At 42.9% G+C, this 26,489-nt stretch overlaps 1 protein-coding gene across 1 annotated transcript in view; it reads left to right on the forward strand.

Moving 5' to 3' along the window:
* The window catches only part of KIF5C (kinesin family member 5C), a 164,562-nt gene that overhangs the window by 84,873 nt on the left and 53,200 nt on the right, over positions 1 to 26,489 (forward strand). The window contains exons 11-14 of the mRNA XM_043576656.1: positions 7,122 to 7,270; positions 17,507 to 17,682; positions 22,464 to 22,532; positions 24,457 to 24,663. Of these exons, the coding sequence (XP_043432591.1) occupies positions 7,122 to 7,270; positions 17,507 to 17,682; positions 22,464 to 22,532; positions 24,457 to 24,663 (601 nt within the window). The remainder of the gene's footprint in view (positions 1 to 7,121; positions 7,271 to 17,506; positions 17,683 to 22,463; positions 22,533 to 24,456; positions 24,664 to 26,489) is intronic.

Consider the following 26,489-nt stretch of genomic DNA (forward strand, 5'->3'; position numbering starts at 1 on the left):
CAGTTGGCATGTCTGTTGCTAGAACAGCAATAAGGCTGATTTTTGGAGGGAGGTATACTCTGGGTGACAGAAGTTTAACCAGATGCCAAATCCTTATCCAAATCACTAATTCCTCAGTGTTTCTCGGGAGACTGGAGCTTTTCAAAAGACACAAAATTTGGAGCTTTTTTCCTTCCCTATACCCCCCACTCAGGAGCAAGGTAATGGCCTCACCAGGAAATGGCAAGGTACTTTGCATCTGTCATGTTTTCAGAAGAAGGTTAGGTGTTTCATGAGGGAACTAGGACTCTGAGCACAATAGAAGGTGTGATGATTTTATGTGTCAGCATGGCTAGGCTGTAGTCCTCAATTATTTAACCAAACACTAATCTAGGTGTTGCTATGAAGGTATTTTGTAGATGTGGTTAACATCTACCATCAATTGACTTGAAGTAAAGCACATTACTATCCATAATATGGGTGGGCCTCATCAGTTGGAGGCCTTAAGAGCAAAAACTGAGGTTTCTCAAAGAAGAAATTCTGCCTCAAGACTGCACCATCAATCCTTCTCTGAGTTTCAACCCTGCCAGCCTGTCCAGGACTTCCCAGTCTCTGCAATCATGTAATAAATACATAAATCTAAGGTATATCTTATACATATATACTATATATGTATACTATATCCATATGGAGATATATATATATATGGATATATGTATGTATGGATATATATATATGGATGATATATATATATATGAATGGATATAGAGACGGATATATGTATGTGTATATATATGGATGGATATATATATATGGATATATGGATATATATGTGTGTGTGTGTATATATATATATATGGGTGGGTATATATATATGTGTGTGTGTGTGTGTGTGTATATATATATATATATATATATATATATGGATGGATATATATATGGATGGATAGCTATTCATCATTTATGTACCTATATCTGTGCCATTGGTTCTGTCTCTCTGGAGAACCCTTACTGATAGGGAAGGATGCTGGGCTACCTCCTTCCACCCCACACATTACAGAGATAATCTGTGCATTGAAGGTGTGTGGTTGTATGGAACTCCTTTTTCAAATGTCAGTACGATCCTAAACACCTGGAGAGGGAAGGAAAATGCTGAAACCAAGAGGTAGGAAGATGCCAAGAACAAACATCTTTCTGGCTCTTCCAGAGGGGCCAAAGTAATGAGAAGAAATTCCAGTGATATGTAGCGTGTATATCATTCAGAACTGACTATGGCCAGAAAGTACAAGTATAGGCAGTTATTGAGGAATTGGGTAGGGATGGGATTTATCAGACAGAGTGATGCGAACCAAGTAGCTCTGTGACTCTCCTCTTCAACAAGGGCTTGATTCAGGGCCAAATTGTGAGAATGCCTAGAGAGTTTTTTCACCCATGGGGTTAACCGAGAGGGTAGAGATGGACATGGTTGACAGTCCTAGATGCCTGGATGTGTGCTTCTGAACATGTAAGCTGAAAATTCAGTGACAGAGGGACCTGGAGGTGCTGGGCAGGAAATAGAATGCTCAAGGACACGGGGGCAGGGTCTTCCTTCCGCTCCTCAGGGGAGTATGTCTAAAAGAATCCTTTTCGGACTGTCTCCCTTTGGGCATCTAGGTGGAAGACGTGCTGTGGCCTCTGCCCTTTGCTGTGCTTGGTCTGCTTTCTTCAAAGGTGGCTAACATTCATTAGCATTAAGATCTTTTAAAAACTGGATCCTGTTCCCTTCCTGTGGGGAAAGGAAGTATTATATCTGGGGCAAGTCTGGATTATATATTATTTAAGTAGTGCTTGACTCTCCAAAGCAAACAAAAACAAAGAAAGACTGCTAAACAGATACCCTGATAACTGCATCCTCAAGATTTGGCTCATTTGTGCTGAATGGGTTTTGCTTTTGGGATATATATCAGAGGTTAATTAAGGTGTCCCCCTAGGTAGCCTTTGGTTAGGATTTTGCTCAGTGTCTGCTATGGATATAACTTGTGGAATAGGCTTTCATTTCTGTATACAGTGGAAAGACCTTGAAAGTCTTTGGAAATGAAGAGTCAAGATACTTCTCTGCTCCTTTGTGAGTGATCAGATCACATCGGGATTCACCAAATGTTGTTACTGTGAGATTGACCTATAAGGATGATAAACAAGCAGTATATTCATCGCTAGAGTAAGTCTCCTGCAGATTACTGGCTTGTTTTCCTATATCACGGAGATAAACTCCCAGAACTGTGGGGCTGGGTGGTACCACTATTGCTATGTAGCTTTAGCTAGGCAAAATCATAAAACCTGCCTTAAGAGCGTTTCTCACTGTCCGCTGTCCTGTTGATTTTATGTTTCCTTGTAAGTTATTTGAAATTCTTTCAGAAACCAGGTTGAAGAGTAAATGCACATGTGTATGTACTCACAAGTCCCTGACTTGTGTCTATAACACAGTCCTTGAGTGCTCAGGATCCATGATGATTCACTATATTTGAACAGAGTCCAGATATAATGTTGTTTAGTGTGATTATAGCTCGCAAGTATATGGAAAACCAAAATAAAAGAGCAAAGAATGTGAAAGTTGGAAGACACTTGCATGTGCTCTAAAGTGGACAAGGCAAAAACCAGTAGATCACTATCCAACCCACCCTGCTGGCAATGAGCTAAACATCCACACAGGGGAAAGGGAATTGTGAACGGCCAAATTAGATAGGACCTAATGATTAGGCTCCTCTATTCTGTAAATTTTCCTGAAGTTCGTGGTAAAAAGTAAAAGTGTTCCTTGTCTTTTTACTGTGGTTCTCTCATGGGACTGAGAGACTGAGACACTCTTTATTCCATTTTGTGAGGTTGGTTTCAACATCTTAGAATGTTTGTTCTGTTTGAAAGAAATAATTCCAGGCACAGAGATTCAGGTATCCCTCTTAGCGACTCTAGTTTATTCCATGATCTAGAAATAATTATATCTGACTTGATTTCTTTCTATGTCACTTTATTTTTAACTTTTTTTTTTGTTGACTGTAACATACATACAATAGAATGCATAAATTCAAGTATGCAACTCAATAAAGTTTTACAAATATATGTACACATAGAACCATCACCCAGTATCCTAGAAGCCTTTCTCTTATACCCTTCTGGTTAATACCCAGCTGTCAAGGGTGTCATCCTGACTTCTGTCAACATCAATTACTAGTGCCTGTCTTTGAACTTTGTATGAATAATGACATACACTACTGTTTTGTGTCTGGCTTCTTTTATATAACATTATAGCTTTGAAATTCACTACATTAAATATAGTAGTAGTTTCATTTTTCCTAGTTGTATTTCATTGCATGAATATAGCATATTTATATCCATTCTACTGTTGATGGCTATTTAGACTGTTTTCATTTATATTATAAGTGAAGTTACTATGACATTGTTTGTCATGTCATTAGGTAAATATTTGTCCTCATTTCTGTTGGTTATGTATCTAGGAGTAGAATTGCTCACTCATAGATATGAGATATTCAGCATTAGCAGATAGTACAAAGACTTTTCCAAGATGCCTGGAATAATTTATACTCCCTCTAGTAGCACCTGAGTGTTATAGTCTCTGTACATTCTCACCAACACTTGGTATTATCAGTTAAAAATTTCTAGCCATTCTGTTGGGCGTGAGAAGTTATCTTATTATTTTATTTTACATTTCCCTGATGGCTAACCATGTTAGGTGTCCTTTTTGAGAATATTTATTGACACTTCTTTTGTGAAGTGCCGTTTCAAATCTTTGCCCAGTTTTTACACTAGTTGTCTGCTTTTTTATTATTGATTTATAGGGGTTATTTTGGGTTAAGTCTTTTATCAGATATATGTATTGCATATATCATCTCCCACTTTGTAGCTTATGTTTTAAGTCTTCGGATGGTGACTTTTAATGAAGGGGAGTTTTTAAATTTTAATTAAGTCAAATTACTTTTATGTCCTATTGAGAAATCTTTACCTACCACAGGTCTTAAAGATATTCTCCTGTTTTCTTCTAGAGGCTTTATTATTTTACCTTTCACATTTATGTGTATGATTTATCTGGAATAGACTTTTTATATGGTATTGGGGGAGTGGATAAAGGTCACACACACCCCCTTCCTCCATGTAGTGAAAGGACCATCCTTTCCCTTTGTGCTGGATGGGCACCTTGTTGTAAATCAGATGACCTTGTAGGCTAGTATCTGTTTCTGGATGATCCATTCTGTTTCTTTTCTAAAGTTTCTGGACTATTCAGTCTCTGTTAATTACTGTGGCTGTATAATAAGTGCTGATATTCTACTCTTTAACTTCATTTTTCAAAATTGTCTTTGCTATTCTTAGCTTTTTTGCATTTCTTTGTAAATCTTAGAATCAGGTTGTTGATTTCTAAACACATATGCAAGCCTCCTGGGATTTTATTTGAGATTATTTAAAAGCTATAGAACAATTCTGGGAAGAATTGGCATCTTATCCAGTCAATGTTGGCTGATTTCTTCAAATTCTAGCTTTAGTAGATGGAAAGGCATTTGGGATGCCACTGTTCCATTTGGAATGAAATGAAGTCTAGGGCAGTCACATGAGACAGGGTTTCCCACCATTGTTAAGAGTTCCAAATGAGAGCTGGGATTTATATCTTCCCAATGCTCCTGTGGGTCATTTCTGTACCATTTGTACCCTGCTCTGGGCCCTGGGACAGCAACCTGTTTGGACAACTGCAATGGGCTGTCTTTGCCTCTGGCTTCACATTGGGCTCTGCCAATGGAAAGAAACATGGGCAGGTTATCAGAAGAGAAGAAAGTGAGGTCAGGGTATTGGTTTTTTGGCTCTTCCCCTGCAGGGTCACTTTGGGTCGGCTGTGTCCTCAGATTAAAGGCTGTTACAGATGCCAGTGGCCAACCACCTTCTTAGAGTTCCCTGCCCCAGTGGTGATGGTTCCCCACCACTGGTTTGGGGCACACATTGCTCATTGTTACTTCCCAACACCCTTCTCATACCTTTGGCAAATTCCCAAATTATGCAATAGAACGGGCCATCTGTTTCCTGCCAGTACCTTGATTAGTATGAAAGTGGAAGAAGAAGAATTTTCTGGACAGCTTAAAGGAATTTTGAGAATGAGGATTAGTTACACCAGTGATAACCTTGCTGGGTCTGCTCACAACAGTGTACTTCCGGCTAAACTTGCCTGAGTATAGCAGGAAGGCTCTCTCCTTCTCTTTCTGGTATCACTGCAAATCATCAAGAGACTCTTTATGATTTAAAAAGTGAGACCAGTAGCCTCAAAGTGTACCCTTAAATGCCCACAAGCATTTTAGCCATAGGTCATTTTTCACTTTTTGACTTACTGAGTTGATAATGCACACTGCAGTGTCCGTGTTTGCACAGAGAAGCATCCACACTGCCGCCTGAGGATGTTAGAAGGTGAGGTGAGAGTGTCAAGCTGGCATAGACTGACACTAGTAATAAAATTGCCGCTATGTGAAAAATTAGAGTTGAAGCACTTCTGGGGACAGCAGCCTCAAGCTGCAATGAACGAGGGAGAACTTTACTAATTCTTAAGCAGAGTCTTACGCTGAAATCATTTAAGTCCTCTTTTGACAGTTGGGTTATTTAGTTGTCTGCTTTAGGAATTAATTTTTGGAGTGACATCTGTAGCCCTGGTGCGGGCTGGTGAATTTCTTTCACTGAATTAGAAATCATGTCCAAAATGGCATTTCATGACAATAGTAATTAACCTGAATCACACATCAGATAATGCTGGCAAGTATGACAGTACAAGAACTTGTGGGAGTTTAAACTGGAAAAGTGAATAGCAAATAAAACAATATCACATTAAAAAAAATTTTTTTTTCAACGTTTATTTATTTTTGGGACAGAGAGAGACAGAGCATGAACGGGGGAGGGGCAGAGAGAGAGGGAGACACAGAATCGGGAACAGGCTCCAGGCTCCAGGCTCTGAGCCATCAGCCCAGAGCCTGACGCGGGGCTCGAACTCACGGACCGCGAGATCGTGACCTGGCTGAAGTCGGACGCTTAACCGACTGCGCCACCCAGGCGCCCCAGAATATCACATTTTTAAATGAAGTTTTTGCCTTCTTAAGAAGTAAAGAGTAAGCGGGATCCTGCTGTGGTCAATTTACATTTCAGCCGGACACATCTGCTTGTGTGTTCATTTCTGTACAAAGCTGGGTGAATTGTGTCGTTTTTAGTATCAGCCAGAGCTGTCCTGACTTTGCTCTCATCAAGTTTCCCTTGAGTAACTGTCCAGACATCCAGTGTGGGGTCACATTCCCCAGTCATATGCCCTAGAAATTCACTGCATGTCTCATATTAGAAATGAACAGATGGTGGCCCTTAGACATATTTATTTGCCTCACACATTATTTTTCAAAATTGTCTTAAACTAGGAGATACAAATAAAATTATCAACTTCTGACTTTCCCTGAACAATGGGATGGACTGAGAACAGGGGCCCTCCACTCTTACATGGTGACAATCGCCTGTGACAGGGGCCTGTGCTCAGCGGGGAGCCTTGGTTTTACCTCGCTGGCCAAAAGTGGCTAAGTGACCCACCTGTCCCAGGAAACACGTGTTGGCATGTGTTCAACACAGCGAGGTTGATTGTAGGTACCAAATGTAAGAGAAACATCTGATTGCACTATTTCAGTCTGTGTATCGTTGACGTGAGAAACTGTATGCCCTACGAGGCCACAGACTTTGTCTCCATTGTCCTGACAAACCCCAGTGTTTCATAAATGTTAGTAAATGTTAGGATAGAAAGGAAACTCTTACATAAGAAGACGGACCTGGCAGAGGAGACTGCTGAATGCTTGAGAAAGACTATCACCATAAGTCAGGGCTGAGAACATATAACAGAGAGTGATGGCCCTGGGAGACAATTCAAATGAAAGTTCATGGGATTTAGGCTGGCAGGAGGTAAAGGAGAAAAGGAAATGGTGAGTTTGGAACCTTCGGGGCAGTTAGGAGGGTGATAGGTCCCAGGACCCCTTCTGCTACCCCAGTCACAGCCTTCTAATGTGAAAGCATTTGAGGCTTAATTGTATTCATGATTTAGGTAATGATAATAGCTACCCTCAGAATTTTTTCCCTTATGCTTTTGACCTCAGGGCTAAGACCATCAAGAATACAGTCTCCGTGAACCTGGAACTGACAGCGGAAGAATGGAAGAAGAAATATGAAAAAGAGAAAGAGAAAAACAAGACTCTCAAGAATGTTATCCAGCATCTGGAGATGGAGCTAAACAGATGGAGAAACGGTAAGGAAGAACGGAGAGGAAGAAAGAGGCACGGATGTGTGTTTTCCTTTTCCTAGGACAGCTGGCCTCCTGGGACACTTGGGAAGGATGGGATGAGGGTGGAACTTGGTCCTGCCTTGCAACAACCTGTGGAATGAGTGACGTTTTCTCATTGCCTGGAGTAGCTCCCCACCCGACCCCGTCACTCGGCTCACATGCATGCTTACTGTGGGCAAGTGACTATTTGCAAAGTTGCCTTAATCTATTTTCAATGAGATGCTCCCCTATCTGATTGTTGTGCTTCCCTCCTGTAGCCATGTTTGAGGTTTAGAGGGCAGTGCCCGAGACGTTGTGGCTCAGATTGCTTTTGATTAAATGAAAAATGTCCTTCTCTCCTATGTGAGTTTTATAATTGATTTGGGGTTAAAAGTCCCCTCTGGCAAATATTTGCATTTTTTTTTCTGGGCCCAACTGATCATGCTCTGCTTCTTCAGAGACAGAAATAGAGGGCTCTTGAAGAAGCTCTGTGCTAAAATGGAGTCTTACAGGCTTGTTTCGTGACTAGCTTTTTTTCTTTTTCCCCAAAAAACATTCTCTTTGGTTTGTTCTACTCGAAGAAAATATCTCAGAGAGCTGACATGCACTGGGTGGGTGGGTTGTGGGTGAGGCGTTGAAAAGGGGTTTCCAGATCCAAGTGCGGGCAGATTATTTCAGAAATTTTAGCATGGTGATGAAGTTAGAAGGTAGAAGTCTTTCTATTTTTTAATTTATTTTTATTTTTAACTGAAATAGGCAGGTTGGTGTGTGTGTGTGTGTGTGTGTGTGTGTGTGTGTGTGTGCGTCAGGGCACAGTGGATAGCTGGAGATTCAGATTCTTTGCTGCTGTGTCCACTACGTATTTGAGGTGCTGCAGCCAACTTCAGTCTCTTGGGTGAGCGTAGGAGCCGCTATGCAGGATCGGGATGGGACCCGCCAGTTTGTGACTGTAACTACACAGTTAGTGGCAGACCGTCTTGTGAGTCCATGTTTGCCACTGTGTTTTGCTAGGAAGGTGGGGTGTCAATGACCTACTATTTGATTGAAAAACAATTGTGAGGCAAACCAGGATCCAAGAGAGGTTCAAGAAGTGACCTAGTAGCCTAAATAACACGATGCTTTTTGGGAGATTTTCTAGCTGCACACGTGTTTTGAAAGCTGCTAGAATAATTGAATAATTCAGCACCTGGGGCCGGTGCATGCTTCCTTGCAGTTTGGCAGGAGTAGGAGAGTGAGGAGGGATGGTTGGCAAGGCAGGGAGCGGCTGTATGAGGTTTTGTTCTATTTCTGGGATCCTCTCGGGTCAGTTCTCTGCTGGGCAACTGGAACATTCAGTAAAGCCTTTTGGTAAAGAGAGGGAGACTGGCCTTGGAACACTATGGAGTGGACAGCTAGCCTTGTTTTTTTTCTGCCCCCTCTTGGCACCTGCCAGGCTCTCACCCTGCAGTTCTCGACCCCTCAACCAGCTCTGTCCTCTGGGGGCAGTCTCCCACCCAGTTTGCCTAACTCCCCTTGTTGCCTGGGCACTCTCACCTTGCTTTTGGACTTTTCACTTGGCGTCATTTTAATTGTTGCCCTGCTCCACCCACCTTGCAGATCTACCTAGAAATACACTGTTTTCCGTGGCCTGCAGGGTGAGATCCTATATAAGTCCTTAAGTACATAATTGGGGAAAACTCACGTATGGTTTCTGGCACATGATAGACTTCCATAAACGTATCACATAAACGTGTTTAATCCAGCGCTGGAGTGGAAAGGGTGAGCCCTCAGTCATGGTCTGCTCCCTTACAGAGCTTAGAGTCTGATGGGGAAGGCAGACTTCAGCCACAATCAATAAACATGTCTATGCTGCATACCTAAAAGAAAGCATAAGGTACTAAAAGGTATTGTAACAGGGGCCCAGATCTTGACTTGGGAGTCAGTGCAGGTTTCCCTCGGTAAGCGACCTAGGGAATAAGATCTGAGAGAAACAGAGCAGTTAGGAGCGCCAAGGCAGAAGTGGGGGTCAGGGTGGAGGGAGCCGCATTTACAACATCCCTGAGGGGCTCCCTGAAGTGGGGAGGCAGCAGGAAGGCCAGTGTGGCGAGCCGGGGTGAGGCATTACTGGCCCGAGCTGGACCGGAGGGGTAGGCAGGCCTGTCTTCTGCAGGGCTGAATAGTCTTTGCTCAGGATTTTGGTCATTATGTGGGAAGCAGTGAGAAGCCCTTCGAGGATATTAAACTGAAGATCATATGATAAGATCTGCATTTTCAAAGCTCCATTGGTTGTGCTGGAGAATTAAGTAGAGAGGGTGGGAGGAGGGCCAGGAACAAGGATGGTCTTCCAAGGATGAGGCTGCGTAGTTGAACTGAGAGATGTGGAGATGGAAAGGGAGAGGCATGGCTGGATGAGAGAGGTATTTAGGAGGTGAAATTAGCAGATCTTGGGGAGGAGCTGGCCATGGGAAGGCAGAGTGCCAAGTTTTCTGGCTTGCCGAGTTAGATGGAGGGTGGAACCATTCATCTAAACAAGAAACACCAGAGAAGAACCAGACTGGAGACCAGGGAGATGAGGAAGGGAGTTTGAGGTACCTGTGGTATAATCCAAGTGAAAATGTCAAATAAGTTAAGTCCAGAGGTCAAGAGCTCAGAGGCTCTGGCTGAGCTAAGGAAAGAAATGTGAAAGTTGAGCTTTAGGAAGTGCCTGAAGGCATAGGTAGGGGTGAGGTCCCCTATAGAGAGAGGGCAGGGAAGAGGAGAGGGAGAAAGTCTTGAGAGGGACCCCCCTCCACCACTGCCATGTAATCACTGAATGAATGTGATGGAGAAGCGGGATCTGCAGAGCTCTCCTGTTCTCGCAAGCTAACCTCTGCACATCTGCATTTTAAAGGTAATTTTTCTGAAAGCAGAAGTTTTCAAGTGTAGAGATCCACCTTCAGTGATACAGATTTCAGGCAGGACGGAGGCAGATAGAGGCATCATGGAGCTGTCCTTTGACCAGCTGTGAGTTGAAGGATTATCTCAAGGATTAACTCCATGTCACATATACGACAAAAAGGCCCTGGCTTTTTGTGATGTTCCTAGGCTGGCCGTGTAATCCGCAGGCAGCCCTTGAGGTTTTGACAGGCTAGAAGATGTGCCCAAGGTGACTCAGTCACTTACAGAGCAGGGATCTGAATGTAGGGCAGTTGAGTGCTGAGTTCATTGTCTCTCTGTTGTCTATGGAGCCTGCACATAGCCCTAGTGATTTGTGTTTGGGCCAGAGGAGTGTGACAAATGTCACCCCAGGATAGAAGGGACTGGAAGCTTCTCAGCAGTGTCCTGTGCACCAGACCTAATTCCTCCTAGTCCTGAGAGCATGGCTGGTTTGTGCCAACTGGAGAGCTGGGATTTTGAGAGGTGAAGAAGGAGAGCAGAGGTGACGCCCCCCCACTAAAATCCAAGTGGCAGGATATTTCCAACTTTCTTTTGAAATTTGACACACACATTGGCTCTAAACTCTAGGAGTCAGCCACTTGTGGGCTGAACGCATTAAAGCAGCATTGTCCATTGTATGCATTCTCCACTGGGAAAGAGCTTTCCATCCTTGCATGGTGTGTTTATAATTTGAAAAGTTTGGCTGCTCTACTCCAGCTGTGGGAGAGCAGGAGAGAGGGAATATAGCAGAGAAAAATTGTGCGTGTGTACCCACGCCTCCGCTTTTCCTTTTTTGCTGTTCTACAGAATGAGGGAGGACTACAAAGGAGTAGGAAAGGTAAAATAACACGATGTCTCGATGGCAAACCATGTAGAGTGAAGAAGTCGCTACAGTTGGCTGGAATGGGACCGTACCACAGGAGAGAGCATTCCCCGCTGAAGTCCTTCGAAGTTGTGAAATACGATCCTGTTACTTGCCTATAGGCAAGTTCTCCCCCAGACCCTCGCCAGTACAAGTTTTCAGTTTTCAGCTCCTTGTAGCTTAATGGGCTACTTTAGAATGAGAGCCTAGCATTTCCTCCTCTGGACAGAGTAGAACGTTGATTCTCAGAAGATGGCCTGGGATTCCTAATGTGTGTAACTACACCCAGGCCTTAATTAATTTCTGCCATTGGCATTAAGGCCAGGTGGCTCAGGGCATGCGGGTGCTGGCCAAAGGGGAGGCCATGCCCTGTTTTTACAAAGAAGGCATAAGGAGAGCCACTCCATTCCTCACAGTGCCAGGCTCTTTGGGTTGCAAGGGACAGGAATGACCCTGCTTAGCTTAAACAAAACAGGAAAGCATTAGAAGTCTGTGGGTGACTCCCAGAACCAAAGAACAGCCGAGGAACCAGGCTCACCCGGCAAAGCTGGGGCTACTCCAGAGACTCAGGCAACAGAGCTCTTAAGGGGTCACACCTGGCATGACTCCCCTCTTGAGTATTTTCCCCCTTCCTCGAATTATATGGTTGAGACCCAGACGCCCTGGGAGAGAGAAGGGGGATACTGTGGGGGGTGGTGTGCTTTGGTTGAGGAAGGCCAGGGCCCTCTGCTTCTCAGGCCTGTGTCTTCTGAGCAAACCTGCCTGCACTGGAAGATGTAATTCTTCACAAGGAAGTTGCGGTTCTGAAATGAGAATGGGCGTTCAGTGACTGGAAAACACCTGTCCGCTACGATCTGCTAGTGACATCTTGTGGGCTGAAATCGACTGACAGTCCTTTGAATCTGGAAGTTCTGCTGGCAGCTTCAGCCTCAGGAATTTTGTTCAGCCTACTTGCTTAAGGACAGATAGATGGAGTGGGCAGTTGCCAGAAGCAGGATTGTTTTTTTCCAGTTCTGTTGTTTGTTCATCATATGCATGGAAAAGACTTGAACAACCCTATAAATGGGGATAGACTTAGAGAGTTGGATTCAGAGTGAATTATGGCTCCCAGTTCACCCTGCAGCCATCTTCCAGTCTATCCAGAAGATTCTTAATGGGGAGGATGGGAAGAGAGGGCTGAAAGCCCAGGGCTGTGACCCTCGGACGGGGGATGGGCGCACAGTTCCACGCGCAGATCCCCCCATTGCTGCGGGGTCAGTCTTTACACATGCCTTCTTTTCTGATACTTCTTTCAATCTTGCCCTTTAAAAACCGGTCACATTTTGGGGCGCCTGGGTGGCGCAGTTGGTTAAGCGTCCGACTTCAGCCAGGTCACGATCTCGCGGTCCGGGAGTTCGAGCCCCGCGTCGGGCTCTGGGCTGATGGCTCAGAGCCTGGAGCCTGTTTCCGATTCTGTGTCTCCCTCTCTCTCTGCCCCTCCCCCGTTCATGCTCTGTCTCTCTCTGTCCCAAAAATAAATAAACGTTGAAAAAAAAAAATTAAAAAAAAAAAAAAAAAAAAAAACCGGTCACATTTTACAAGGGCTTAAACCAGAAAAGGAGGCCCTGAAAATCCAGGTGTCGAGGGTGCAGGGAAATGACCCGACAGAGAGTAGGACACCTCTGCCGTGTCTCTTGAATGATTAAATATAATATTAAGTAACAGAATGGATGTAGATTTACCCCATCTGCTGAAGTCATGCAAAGAAATTATTTCATCACAGCCTGGGAAGGCGTGGAAAAATCGGCAATCTCTAGAACAGATTTGTTTTCCAAATTTAAAACCTGCCAGGCCAGCAGGCTTGGTTTCCTAACTGGCTAAATCTGTAACGTGGAGTCTGATCTGGGGCTTTGTGGGACTGCGTGGCCTCCGTAGCTGGGATACAGTTTGCTCTTTTAGCAGTAGAGATGTCGAAGATGCTGTCCAACCCCCCCCCCCCCGCCCCTGGACTCCTGACCATCGCAAAGGTTAGCGTTTCATTTGAGAGATCCCATCTGTTAGGCTCTCTTCCTTCTTTTGAGAGCACGGCCAAACACGAGTAGAGATACTGCCCGCTAAGAGAATGGTGTGGGCTAGTCAAGAGGTCAGGAATGTAAAGAGATTCTAGAGTCCTGTGTGACCAGTTTATTATAAAATTACTCTAGAAGGGATTAGAGAATGTCTTAAGCTGCTTACAATATTTTTAGGAACTAGGGTGAGAGATGCTATTTGTGTGCAAAATAATCCCATAAAGGAATGACTTTTTTTTTCTTTTTTTTTAAACCACACATTTATATAATGACATCTTGTAGCCAGCTGCTCTTACCCATCTGGTAACTTAAAGATTTCCTTTTAGTTTCTTTGATATAGAAATTACCTACCATTAGGTCTGCCACTGGGCCTCTTTAATTGGTACTAAAAGAGAGCACCTCCTTTGCCAGATCTGCTGTGGTTTCTGACGGAAGCTGTGAGTGACCAGCAAATCTCTGCCCCTGGAGTTGCAGAGAGAATGCAATTACCTTTCTATGTTCTCCAGAGGCTTTAGGGACTCAATTTATGAAAAGGATAACTAGCTCGTTGCTATTTCATGTGTGAAATTTTAATGAATTACTGGCAGTCTAATGGTTTTCTTCTTTTTTTTTGAAAAAAACAAAACACTAAAAAGCCTGTTTTAGAATTTTTAACTAATAGCCCTAACGAGTATTTTTGATCAGTCTGTCATTCTTGTTTATTGCAATTGATGGATTTTTGCTTTTTTGTAGGAATGCGATTTATGCCCTCGGGGGGTTTCATTTTATAATTAAAATGCTCTGCAAACCTTGTAGGTGTGCTCTAAGCGAATGCTCCTGTGTACACACAAATCTTTTTAGTCCTTACAGGTAATTACATCTGACAATAGGAAATGCCAGAATGCTTATTTAAAGAAGGGAAAGGATTCTAATGGAAGTGGGGGGGAGTTTTCGTTGTAAAAAGTCCGATGCTTTACAATATTATAAGCTCTTTCCCTATAGACAGCAGGTACAAAGCCTCAGGGGATGAACTAAGAGAAATTTGCTTTTAATGCGAAAAAGGGAATAAAAATAAAAATAGATGCTCATCTTCATTTGGTGGTCCTTTTCCGGTCTCCCACCACCAGATTTCAGGACATTTTTTTTTTCCTCCAGGGTTTGTTTGCAGCTGTCTGCCTTGTTACAATCAGTTGTTCCGTAATCACCTCGTGGGGGCTTCTCCAGAGACTCAGTCCACTGCAGTGCAGGGAATATTCTCGATTAACGTGGTGAGATTGCCATGGAGACAGATTGCCTAGTGTCAGGTCTCGCGTAGTGTTGGGAATTTACAACCCCCAGACGTGTTTGTGAGCTGGACAGTGTAGTTACCAGGGACACTTCTGGAAGTCATTTTCTCGGTCCTTTGAAGGGTAGCAGTGTTTGGGAAAACCAGCTCTTGGTTCCTCTCCAGGCAGGAGCTGTGCTCTCCCACAGATGCCTGCTGCTTTTGTTCCTGCGTGTTGCTGCTTTGTTCTTCTCGGCCTGAACGGCTGCTGCAAAAAATAATCCTGACTGCCTGACCTTTGGAATATAAACTGGGAAGAGCGCCTTGTTTAGATGTAGCTTTGTGGGGGATATGTTGATGCTTTGATTCAGAGAATTGTTCAAGACAAACCAGAAAGTCTGCTATAGGTTTCAAATATTGTTTTAGTAATAATAAAAATAAACCTGAAAGGGACTTTTGTAGCTACATTGTGTTTTATTTTTGGAACTGAGCTACAGCCACAAAGGTATTGTGAAGACCTCAGGAACAGTAATCTCAGAATAAGTAAAAATAATTTATCTGCAAAGCCTGGAGAGTTGACAACTCGTTAGGGAGAGGAGGAGATAAGAGATGGACTTTAACCATAATACCTTCAGCGTTTTTTCACATATACTATTTTAATTAAATCTTTAGAACAATGCCGTGTCAAAGGCATTATTATTATTTTTTCTCCTTTACAAAAAGCAGATGAAGAGGTTAAGCAGGAGATGGGCTGGTGATTAATTAGATCAGTTAAAAGGTGCAGTGTGGCTCGGCGTCCCAGCACAGCACTGGAGATGTTAATGAGGTTTGTTGATTACTTTCAGGGTGCCTCGTAGCAGTGTTGGTTGTTTGCTGAACTGCTCTATTCTTGGACCCCTCTGGTACTTAGTGATGCTGTGATTGCTTTAGGGTCACTTGCCGCTAGGTTATAGGGGTTCATCCCTGGCTCCTACCCACTCAGATGGATCAAAACATACCCTGGGCGGCTCCTTAGCACACCCCAGCCTCATAGTGGCACTGGCTCTCGGCCATGTGGAACCAAAGAACACAGGGACTATGTCTCTTCCAGATGTGTTTGTATCTTGCGTCTGTCTTGGGGCAAGTTGGCGTAGGATAATAGGATCATATTCTGGCTGATTTCCGGTCTAGTACAGTTAAGAAATTCACCATCATGCTTAAGCTGGAAGATTAAACTTATGCCATACTGGAATGCCCTGTTGACAAAGTTCAGAAGGTAGAGCTGAAAAATTTGAGATACGGTCATAACCCAAATAGGAGAAGGATTTACCAAAGTGTTGGTGGTAAATTTCTCTGGAGAAGGAATAGAATTGGGAGGTAGGGGTGAAGGAGGGCTTTAGAGTTTTTGTGTATATAATCTATGGTTAGACAAAGATATATTTAAGTAAAACAAAACAAAAAAGTCCTTAGGAACTAGAATATGGTACTGCTTTGACAGCCTGTGGATTTAGCAGGCTGTAGAGAATATAGATCCTTTAATTGGATGAGGTCCAGTCTGCGCACTGAGGTCGTTGATGGATGTTTTAAACCAGGAATTGGAACTGAATGAAATATTGATTTGGTTCAGGTTCAGTTCAAAGGCTACTCTGATATTCTGGTTTTGTTTCAGGTCAATAATTTTAGAAAAAGGCATAGGTACAGTACAGTCTAGTTGAGCTTTAGAAGGAAAAAGGGTTGGCTCAGTTTCTATTCAGCAAAGGAATTGTTTATTCCAGGTTTTGCTTCAAATGGGACAGGTGAAATCATTGGATGTTAATTTTTTTTGACAGGAAAGTCTTCCTATCATTTTGTAATTATCAAGGGAGATAATGGAACCTGAAGCAGCAAAGCTAAGCCATCACAAAGCGTTTTGTTTATGTTGAGGTAAATGTGTGCAGTGTTCAGGTGGCTTTCTTGACGCATGATGAATACTGTTCATGAAGCCATCGATTAGGGGATCCAGTTCTGTCTTTTATTATTTATTTATTTATTTTTTAAATTTTTTGGGAGAAATTATTTCTGTCTTAGGGCAGTTTTCCTGGGGACTTTCCACCAAATGCATTTTATGGGCTGAGAACTGGGTGAGGCTTGGAACACTGCAGACACTCAGTGATTGTAGCAAACTGAGTGTGAAGTTGATGGTAAACACTGTGATGGAAAAGTATGTTTGGTTTTGCTTTGCTTTCCAAAAAGATGTTTGAGAGACTCAGTTGGGCCACATGGTTTTCATAGAATCCTTTTTCTGCGGCCTGTCTTTGCAAGGTTATTTTCTCAATGGGGTGGCCACTGACCAGCTGGAGAACTTCACTTTTTCCCTCAATTTGAGTTGTCAGATTTGGTAATACTGCCTCCAAAGGCCTCAACAAAAGGCCATTCTGTAGATCGAGAAGGGCTGTGTGCTACTTTGCAAACTTAGAAGTGGTAGGCAGGGTCTCTGCACGATATTCTGGATTGGCTGCTTCTTTTTTTCTTGGGTCTACTTGAAATCATAAGAAATTATTCTATTTGAACTCTCCAGATGAGCCAATTAATTCTGACCTCCTAGGGGAGAGGATGGTAGTAGGATGTGTGTTTATGCTATGTCAGTCAGAGCTCCTGGGTCCAGGGCTACCCTGGTTTTCTCCTTCAGATTCAGGGACTCTCAGATTCAGAGGATTATGGCCCTGCAGTGTTCTTGTCAATAGTGGTGAATTTGTTCCTTGATTTGGCTGTTTCTCTTAATGAAACGGTAACCTAATTAATTGGTAATTAAGATACCTCAGAGGTCTGTTTCCCTGTGAATCAACCACTACATAGAATATGAGTCTAGTAAAGCCCCAGAATATTCCCCAACAAAAGGAAAGTGTATGCAAAAAGTTGTGGATGTCATTGCGAGTTGGATTAGTTAGGAGCTTGTGTAGTTGATGGAGCCAGTGTACTTAAGTGATGCATCACAAGAGGGAGTATTATATAGTCCTCCTCTTCCTTAGACTAGTTTGGCCAATTAACTACAACCTTTCCTGTCAAATAGAAAGAACACAAGCGATGACTCTCTACAACAGCTCTTTATTGTGTCCTCCACGTCTTTTCACGGGAGTGACTATTTTTGGAATTCTTCCTGTAGGGTTGCATGCTGAATTTCTTCAATCCCCAACTCCTCTCGTTGTGCTTTGCAGGAGAAGCTGTGCCTGAGGATGAACAGATCAGTGCTAAAGACCAGAAGACCTTGGAGCCCTGCGATAACACCCCCATCATAGACAATATTGCTCCTGTTGTTGCTGGCATCTCTGCAGAGGAGAAAGAGAAGTACGACGAGGAGATCTCCAGTCTCTACAGACAACTGGATGATAAGGTCTGTAGCTGAAGATTATGGTCCTCACTCTGGTACAAAGATGAGAGGTGGCGGGTTCTAGACTGATTAGCCAGAAGCAGCTTCAAGCCCTGTGGGGGTGCTGATTTAGGGCTCCGGACTGATGTTTATGCCTGTCTTCCTAGTATCTACCCTAGCTCTTGATTGGGCAGACTCAGGGAACCTAGTTCATGTGGAATGGAAGCTTTTATGGAAGTTTGATTGGAAGACTAGAGAGTTAGTCTAGATAGACAGAGTCTTCACTTCTGGACATTATACCGGGGCTAATCACTGCAGGAGAGTGGGGGTGGTGTAAGCGTGCATGATCTTTGTTTCATTGTCCCTTCTATTCTTCTCTGGGCCTCTGCCTCACCTCTTGAAACTCCAACAGTAGTGCCAGCTATAGGGGCAGGGTGGTGGCTCCTCAAGCGAAATGTGTGCTTTCATCATGCAGCTCTAAGGCCCTGGGTGAGGAACCAATGGTCGCGGTGTGTGGTCTGACAGGTTTCCTTTACTGGTAAATCTGTTTTCAGGGGCATACTCTTGAACGAAGTGGTTTGAACACGCTGGTTAGGGATGTCCAATTTTATGGTACACTCTGGGACTCAAGTAGTCATGTAAATGCACAAGATGGAACAGAGGAGAAGAGGCCTTGGAGAATGCTGTGCACCATTAATCCCCAGTGAAGGTCGGGTTAGGGATCCCAGAGGCATAGGAAATTAAATTGATGTTTCACGTGATCTTGGCATATTGCCCTTGGAATATTCTAAATCCTTTCAGTTCATTTCATCAAGGTTGCTGGTATTTTTAGTCCAATTTAATCTTTTCTGTTGTGGTGCAGCTCAGAGTGTTTGGGGACACCTCTGGTTTGTCTGAAACAGCTTTGTTATGTTAACATTGCCATTAATCTTACCAGCCTGTCTATTCTGAGTGAGGCTCCGTCTGTATCTGTATCACCTTTACAAGCAGAATGTGAAGCTAGTTCTGCTTATCTGTGACCCTGGGAATTCGCATTGTGACGACAGAGTTAAACTGGGGGACCGTACCTTTTTGGTAACCTATTTAATGAGACATTCACACCCAAGAGAACTGGGCTAATTGCCCTTTAGGTGCTTGACACACTGGTATCCTTCCATTTCTAACCAGATATTATTATGCAAAACCTCAAAGTCAGAGAAAAAGGAGATCAATAGTAAGTTAACAATGTATACAATTTCTTGATTTCTCCAGAGAAATGCTATTGTTTTAACATACTGTGATTTTTTTTTTTTCATTTTAGAATTGATGGGTTCATTTTAGTAATCCCTAGAGAATTTTGAATGAGGGATGATGACCTGATTCTCTACTCTGTTCTCTATGAATAGACTCCTGTCATGGTTGGAATGGGGATCATTCACCTTGGTAGCATGAGCAAATTTCATTGATCTGAGAGAGACTTTAGAGTCTTAAATGCAGCTCCTGAAATGTAGTGATGAGGACTGGGTCCAAGTGAGGAAAATGCCATGCCTTGGGGCTTTTTGGTTGGTAGCTGGCAGAGCTGACCCTGGAGTTTCTGCCCCCTGATGACCAGCCCAGAACACTTCCTGTTGTATTATTTTCCGATGGCGTATGCTTTGAAGACCCTCAAACACACACATTTTGAGGTTAGCATTTGTGGTCCCTCATAGGGGGTTGCTGAGATCGGAGAGAGCACTGAGCTCCTTAGCCCTAGAGGGCACCAAAGCTGGTGGTTTGACCTTAGTGACTAGCCGTGGTCTGCCTCATTATGTCTTTATCAGCCATCATTGTTATTTGTCCTCCTCTTAAAAGTTCTAGAAGGTATTTCATGCTTCTGATGAGATAGGTGGTTTGATACTTTGGAGAACACATACGTTGGAACATGGCATCTTCATAGATTATTGAGTGGTAGAGCTGAAAGCATCTGGATCCAGATGAGAAGCTAGCCCAGGGTGGTTATGTGACTCCCCCCAAGTTCACATTACCTGCAGAGCAGGAATGAGGCTGTGTATCTTCTGGCTCCGAGTCCTGTGGTCATCCTGTTCGGTCTTAGCCCTTTAAACGAGGGACTTGTCAACCCTAATCATTTAGGGTTTAGAATGTGGTGGGAGAAAGGCTACATGGTCTCCTCCCAGCTGCCCCCTCTACCCCTCTGTGCTGTCTCTCCAAGGGTCTAAGGACAGGTACTGTCCAAGGCAGTGCTGTGTGATGAAAAAGCATACACTTTTGAGTCAGACCTGTGTCTTAATAATGCTGAGACTTGGGCCAATGAATAGCCTACCCAGCTGAAGTTTTCTTTCTCATCTTCAACACGGGCTCATATCTGTTAACACCCCAAAAAAGTTGCAGTGGGAATTAAAAGTTTCTAGTGTGTCACAGTTGCTCAATAAATAGTTTCTTTCTCTTCTGGGTTCTGTTTGCTTGAGGGAGAATCCCACCTTATGTGGTTTCAGAGGTGGGGGGTGCAGAGATGAGTTATGAGCAGACTTAGAAGATGAGCAAGTTGGTGTTGGCACTGTCTCCTTTATTCCTCGTCTCCTGCCATCCTCATGCTCTAGTGGAAATGTGTGAGAGGAGTTCAGTGCAAGTAGAAATAGAAGTTGAACCTCATTTCACTGAGTACCATTGCAACAAAAACATTTTTATAATTAAAGGTGGCCAGTGATGGGCTGACAAGTCACCATTTCACATGTAAGAAAATCCAGGAACAAGAATATTTTCTGAAAAGTGCTTTGAAATCTGTTGCGTATGGACTAGCTCTTAATAGTCAGCATCAGACTGAGCACGTTCTAAGAAGTGCACTTGAATGTGTAGCTGTGGACTGCACGGCACATTGTATTCTGAAAGTTTTGAAAAAAAAAATTTAAAGATCAATTCCTTGGAGAAGTTGCCTTAACAAAGCGTTAAGTGTAGTTTTGGAAATATCTCTGGTACAAGTGATTCATGTCCTTATAATGTAATCCTGTTCTTCACATCCTTCCCAGACGGCCTAGTGGCCCTGAGTTTCTTACTGTACCTCAGAAATCACTGCACCTGGCTTGTCACCTGTCGGGGAGGAAGGCTGCGTCTTCAGGCTTTGAAATGAACACAGTGTGAGAACAAAGGGCTGGCTCCACTGTTCTGCTTCTCTTGTGATTTATATCGCTTGTAGCCATTGCTTATGTGTCCCAGGGGAAGGGATGGCAGCTCCCTGATGTTAAACTCCTGGAGTCTTTTATGTTAAGTTGTTTAATATTTATGTGCCAAGGAACATAAACACAAAGTTGTTCCTGGTAACTGACACTCTTAAGTTTATAAAGTAGAAGAGAAAATATGCCCTACAGAATAGTCTCCTAGTTGTGCAAGTACCATTTTCTGGCAGTGTCACTCTGGTGTAATTTCCCTAATTCTCCTGCCAGAAACCGAATTTGGGGAGGAGAGTCATGAGTATTTTGTTGAACCATTAAAGAAACATTGATGTAAAAAGTTCAGTAGAAACGGGGTCTCCCCAAACAGGGAAATAAGACCAAAAGATGTTCTACACAAAGGAAAACGAGATACAGATCCTGTAATACTGATTTTAGAATTTTCTTGCTCTGTGGAAACCATTCGTCGTGATGCTGAGTCAATCTGATTTAAATGGAAGCATAGACACGGCCAAACAGCCTAGAGAATATCCTGTGGAAAACTAAGGTCCTGCGCCCCAGGCCCTTGAGTTCACCCCTCTCACCTCACCCCCGGAAAAGGCGGAAGGCTCAGTGCAGGTTTTCATGGGCTGCTGTGAGAACGCCTGGGCCACACCTGGCACAAAGAGCGACCCCATAATACCGAATCTGACTCTGCTTGGGGTTTAGACCCTGGAAGTGTTATCCAATAGGATTTCCTCCTGTGTTTACGGGAGGCGCACTTGGGAAGCCAAGTTGCTCTTCACATTTGCATCTGAATTCATGAAAATCTTTGTAGTGAAGACTGAGCTTCCTGCTGTTAAATGTTGTCTGCCCGCTGCTCTGCCCACACTGGCTGGCTGGTGTCTGGGAGAGGCAGAGACGTTTGCGCTGGGCAGTGAGAGGCGGACAGCTCTGGCTTTTGTGGCAGCAGCACCTAGTGGCAGAAAATGAGAGCGAGGGAAGCAGATTTGTCCGTGGGCAGATCATTTCCCACTTCAGTGACAGGCGGGAAAGTAAGCATTAACTTTCTGCATCCCCCACTTCCTTCAGTGTTTTTGTTTTTTTCAAGTGGTAAGAAAATGAACTTCTAATCAAGGGGGAGATCTGCTCATGCTGAAGATTAATTCTCTAGTGAATGTTTTTCCAGTGACTGTAAGTAAGAGATTTGAAGTGGAAATACTGGTCTCTCCTACCGATCATGTGGCAGCATTCCTGGTCATTGATGTGTTTGACGAGATTTGGAACGTGAATATATTACAGTGCAGATGGTTAGAAATTCACTCCCTTATTTTTTCTTAGCATCTTTGAATTGGGAGGGATAGCTTCAAAGTCCTTTCTGATTCCCAAACCCTGGATCTCTGACTTCTGGATGAGCAGGAATTGAGTTGAATGTGTAGGATATTATATATCCCAGAGTACCCAGATGTTTCATCTGCTGAGAAAGGCGGAGAAAGGAGGTACTTTAACCAAATCAGGACCTCAGAGTCAATCTCTCATCTATGGGGGAAGAATCACACCATTCCCTTCATCTTATTAGCAAGCCTACAGCTGGCGTCCTGCTATCTGACTGTCGTCGGGAAGCCAGGATATCAAAAATGACATAACTAACCCCAAAACATTAAACATGATGTTTCGTTTCAGGATGATGAAATTAACCAGCAGAGCCAGCTGGCTGAAAAGCTAAAGCAACAGATGTTGGATCAGGACGAGGTAAAGAATGCAATAAATTTTTTTTTTTATGAAGTTCTCTTATTACTCTTTGTTGTTGACATTTGTTCCAGAAATTTAATTTGCACAGAATTTTTTCAAAAATCATTGAATCATGTGGACATTTCTTGGTAGATTTCCTTTGAATGCCTGTTAAAAGCTGAGTTTAGAAAATGAATGTCTGACTTTGTAGACCTCTGAGGTTTTGAGAGTGCATAGCTGGTTGCTACACTTAGTCTTTGAAAAGCAGAGATAAAGGAGTTCTGTGATTGGACAAGGACGATTCTAACTCCTCATACCCAGCGCCTAGCACTCCCATTTCTTGCTGTTTTAGTTCTTTTCAGCTTTGCAAATCAGCCGGCTCAGGTCTTTGATATATACTGTGTTCTTGTGCTACCTTGTAGGAGGTAAAAAACCAAAAAACAAAAGTAGAGATAGAGGGGAGGAGAAGGCAAAGAGGAAAGGGCTCAATTAGTATGTGTTTGATATAGTAAAAAGGAGGCAAATTGGTTTCAGTCTTTCCCTGGATGGTGTTGAGTTCTCCAGTGAATGTCCTTATTACGTTGTGTTTTGCCAAGTATTTAACAAACAGGAACCCAAACAAATGATAGATAGCCAGCCCGTCAAACATAGATGATTAGTTTCTCTTGCTGAGGACCACCTAAGTATTTTTTCTCTTTTGTGCTTTAGGGTACTTTCTGCTTTGTTGCAAAAGTGCTACGGATTGTATTACATGATACAGTTCCAGCAGGTGGCTTGAGTTCATGTCCGTAGTCCCAGCCTTCCCATAGACCTAATTCTCTCTATAACCATTCCTTTCTCTTCCTCTTTGCTTCCCTTCATCACTTCAGGACAATGATTATACCACCTCTCCAAACACTTCCCTTGGCAGGGAGATCATCTATGCCTTTGCAGTCAGACCAACCATATTTAATTGATTTTCCTCTTTTTTTTTCATAATTAAAAGAATTTTTTTTAATTTTTAAAAGAATTGTTAACATTTATTCATTTTTGATAGAGATAGAGCACGAGTAGGGGAGGGGCAGAGAGAGGGAGATACAGTATCTGAAGCAGGCTCAGGGCTTCAGGGCTTGAACCCATGAGCTATGAGATCATGACCTGAGCCAAAGTTGGACGCTCAACCAACCGAGCCACCCAGGCTCCTGAATTGAGTTTCCTCTTGCCTGTAGTTGAGTTTTTCATCTGCTCAGTGTCTCCTGCCTTCTTTCTCCTTTTTGATTCCTTTGCATCTCCAACTTGGTACAATTGCCTATGATAAACTTCCTTGTTGTTACATTTAAAACTCAGTATTGTTTTTCTATACAGCCAAGGCAATATCTGTTCTGATAGGAAAATCAGAAAACACAGTAAGCACGAAGATAAAGGAAATATCCACAAGCCTACTCATTCACTTTTAACTAATGTGAATGTTTGGGATATATTCTTCTATACACTCATGATCAGTATTAAGAAAAATTGGCAATTGTTTTATACTGTTTTGGTTGGCTCTGAAATGGACCTGTTACAATGTGAAATAATGGTAACGTTAAAAAGCCAAGTGGTATTATTGTCATCCTCAGAGATGATTCCCTTCATTCTTTGTTCACCATTTGGAATAGCCAGCCAGCCACAGAGTAGGGTGATTTTTGATGTGTTATCAGTTCTTTGAGTGAAGCCTACCTAGCTTTAAAGTTAAAGAAAAACAAAACAAAACAAAAACCTAAAAACACTAGAAAGAAAAACAGATACTTGAAACCTCATGCTATTTTTTTTTTTTTTTTTTTTTGGTATCTGTATATACAGTAAGGTTTCTAGACATCCTGAGCATCCTATATCTGTTTTTAAAGTTACTTTATTTTGGAGTGAGCCCAGAACATAAACACTTGAACATTACACTCACCAGTTCTATGCCATCTTATTTCCCCAGCTTTTGGCTTCCACAAGAAGAGATTATGAGAAGATCCAGGAAGAACTGACACGTCTCCAGATTGAAAACGAGGCAGCCAAAGATGAAGTGAAAGAAGTTCTCCAGGCTCTGGAAGAGCTGGCTGTCAATTATGACCAGAAGTCCCAGGAAGTAGAGGACAAGACCAGGGCCAATGAGCAGCTGACAGATGAGCTGGCCCAGAAGACGGTTGGCACATTTGTGTCCCGGGGGGGTGGGACTTTTCCGTTGCTGTTCCTGTACTTATGTTGGTGTCTGTTGACAGACACTATATAGGAAGGCAGTTGGCAGAATGGTTCTTTAGTGTTAGATACATTCTCTGAAATCCTCCAATAATTGAAATGGTAGTTCATGTAGGTGACGTTTGTATACACATCCCCGAACTGCATATTGTTTCATATCCAGGGGATTTATAACATTAGCACGGATGCCTTGTGAATAGTCAAGAACATGCAGACTTTGGAGCCACAAAAATCCTTGTTAAAATTTCGACTTTATAACTATTAGGCCTTAATGAACACAAGTAAACTTCATGAGTATTTGTTCCCTTATCCGTTAATAACATACACCTTTCAGTGACAATTTGTATAAAGCACTTAGCACAGACCTGTGCATATGCTACAGTACCAATAGATAAATCTCAAAATGTTATATAAACAAGTGAGAGTAGGTGACCGAAGGAAGGTGTGGGTTTCACTCTTCTTTGTACCCTCCTGATGGAAACTCATTCCTTCCACACAGTTTCTTGTCCTAGCCTAGGACTGATTGTCCTGGTGTGTTTGTCATCCTGTTTTACATCAGTGCTTCAGTCTGCATATTTCCTAAATTTCAGATTCTCCCAAAGATGCCACAGGTTCTGCACAATGAGCTAGTGGCAGCAGGGACAGGGAGCACTTGGTGACGTGGCTGGTGGCAAGATGTTTCCATTTTGTCCTTTTCTACTTGGAAAATGGGTGGTGGGAAATCGAGTGGCTCTAACTGGCTGCCCTTGGCACCTTGGCCCGATGGCCTGCTATCATAGGATTGTGCCTAGCCTGCCTTATGGAAGACTTCCAGTCCTCCCAGGCAAGGGGTAGCAGTTGGTGCAGGAAAGCTCTAACCTGCTGACTGTACAGCTGATGGAAAAGGCTCCTAACTCCGTATATTCAACTGCATGAAGGAAGACGTTTAAATGGCTTTCCAAGATGTGAACTATTGCTTCTGTGGGTTTTAAAAACAAAACGAAGTAAGTGGTGGTGGCAAAACCAAAAAAGAAATAGAAAACAAACCAGAAATCACTTAGGAAAGGAGGAGGCTTAGATTTTCTCTGCTTACTCTTTTCTACAGGATTCTTTAATTAGTCCTTCATATTATTTGCTTCTCAAAATGATGGAACATTTTCCATAATAGGGTCCTTATTTTCTGCCAAGCCAAAGTATTACTAGACTGGTATGGGGTACTATTTTCAGTCAGATCATTAAAAAGTGCTCTAGGAAAATAGCTGCATATGGAAGAATTTCATAAGTGTCTTTGCATTGACCTCCACAGCTCTGAAATTTAGGGAAATTATTTTCTTTGCTGGCTGAGTTAATACCAAGACACCAAAATATGACTATTCTACTGATGTTGAGAGTTCGTTAAGTTCGTTGTAAATATCTACCTTCTGGTAACATACACGAGGGATGGGAAAGAGATGGGTTGTTAATGTTTGGCAATAAAATGGAGCTACTGCTATATGTTGAGACGAGGACTTGACTCATTTTAAAAAGAGATGAGAGTGTTCAATTCAGCTTCACTATGAAGGTTAGAAAACTTTTCATAAGTTGTTTTCTAAACTGATGAATGTCTCTCTGGGCCTTCCAGACCCATCTCTTACTGCGAAGTCAGATGGGGATCTGGAAATGGCCCAGGGAGCAGGTTGGTTTGGAAATGGGGGTGGGGTGTTTGCAGGTATGTTTGGACCCTGGAAAATGAGGACCAAAATGGAACATCTTGTGGGTAGGAAGATGTGATCACATGCTGTCAACCTAAGGGCT

Source organism: Prionailurus bengalensis, chromosome C1, assembly GCF_016509475.1.
Source record: "Prionailurus bengalensis isolate Pbe53 chromosome C1, Fcat_Pben_1.1_paternal_pri, whole genome shotgun sequence".
Classification (NCBI taxonomy): Eukaryota; Metazoa; Chordata; class Mammalia; order Carnivora; family Felidae; genus Prionailurus; species Prionailurus bengalensis.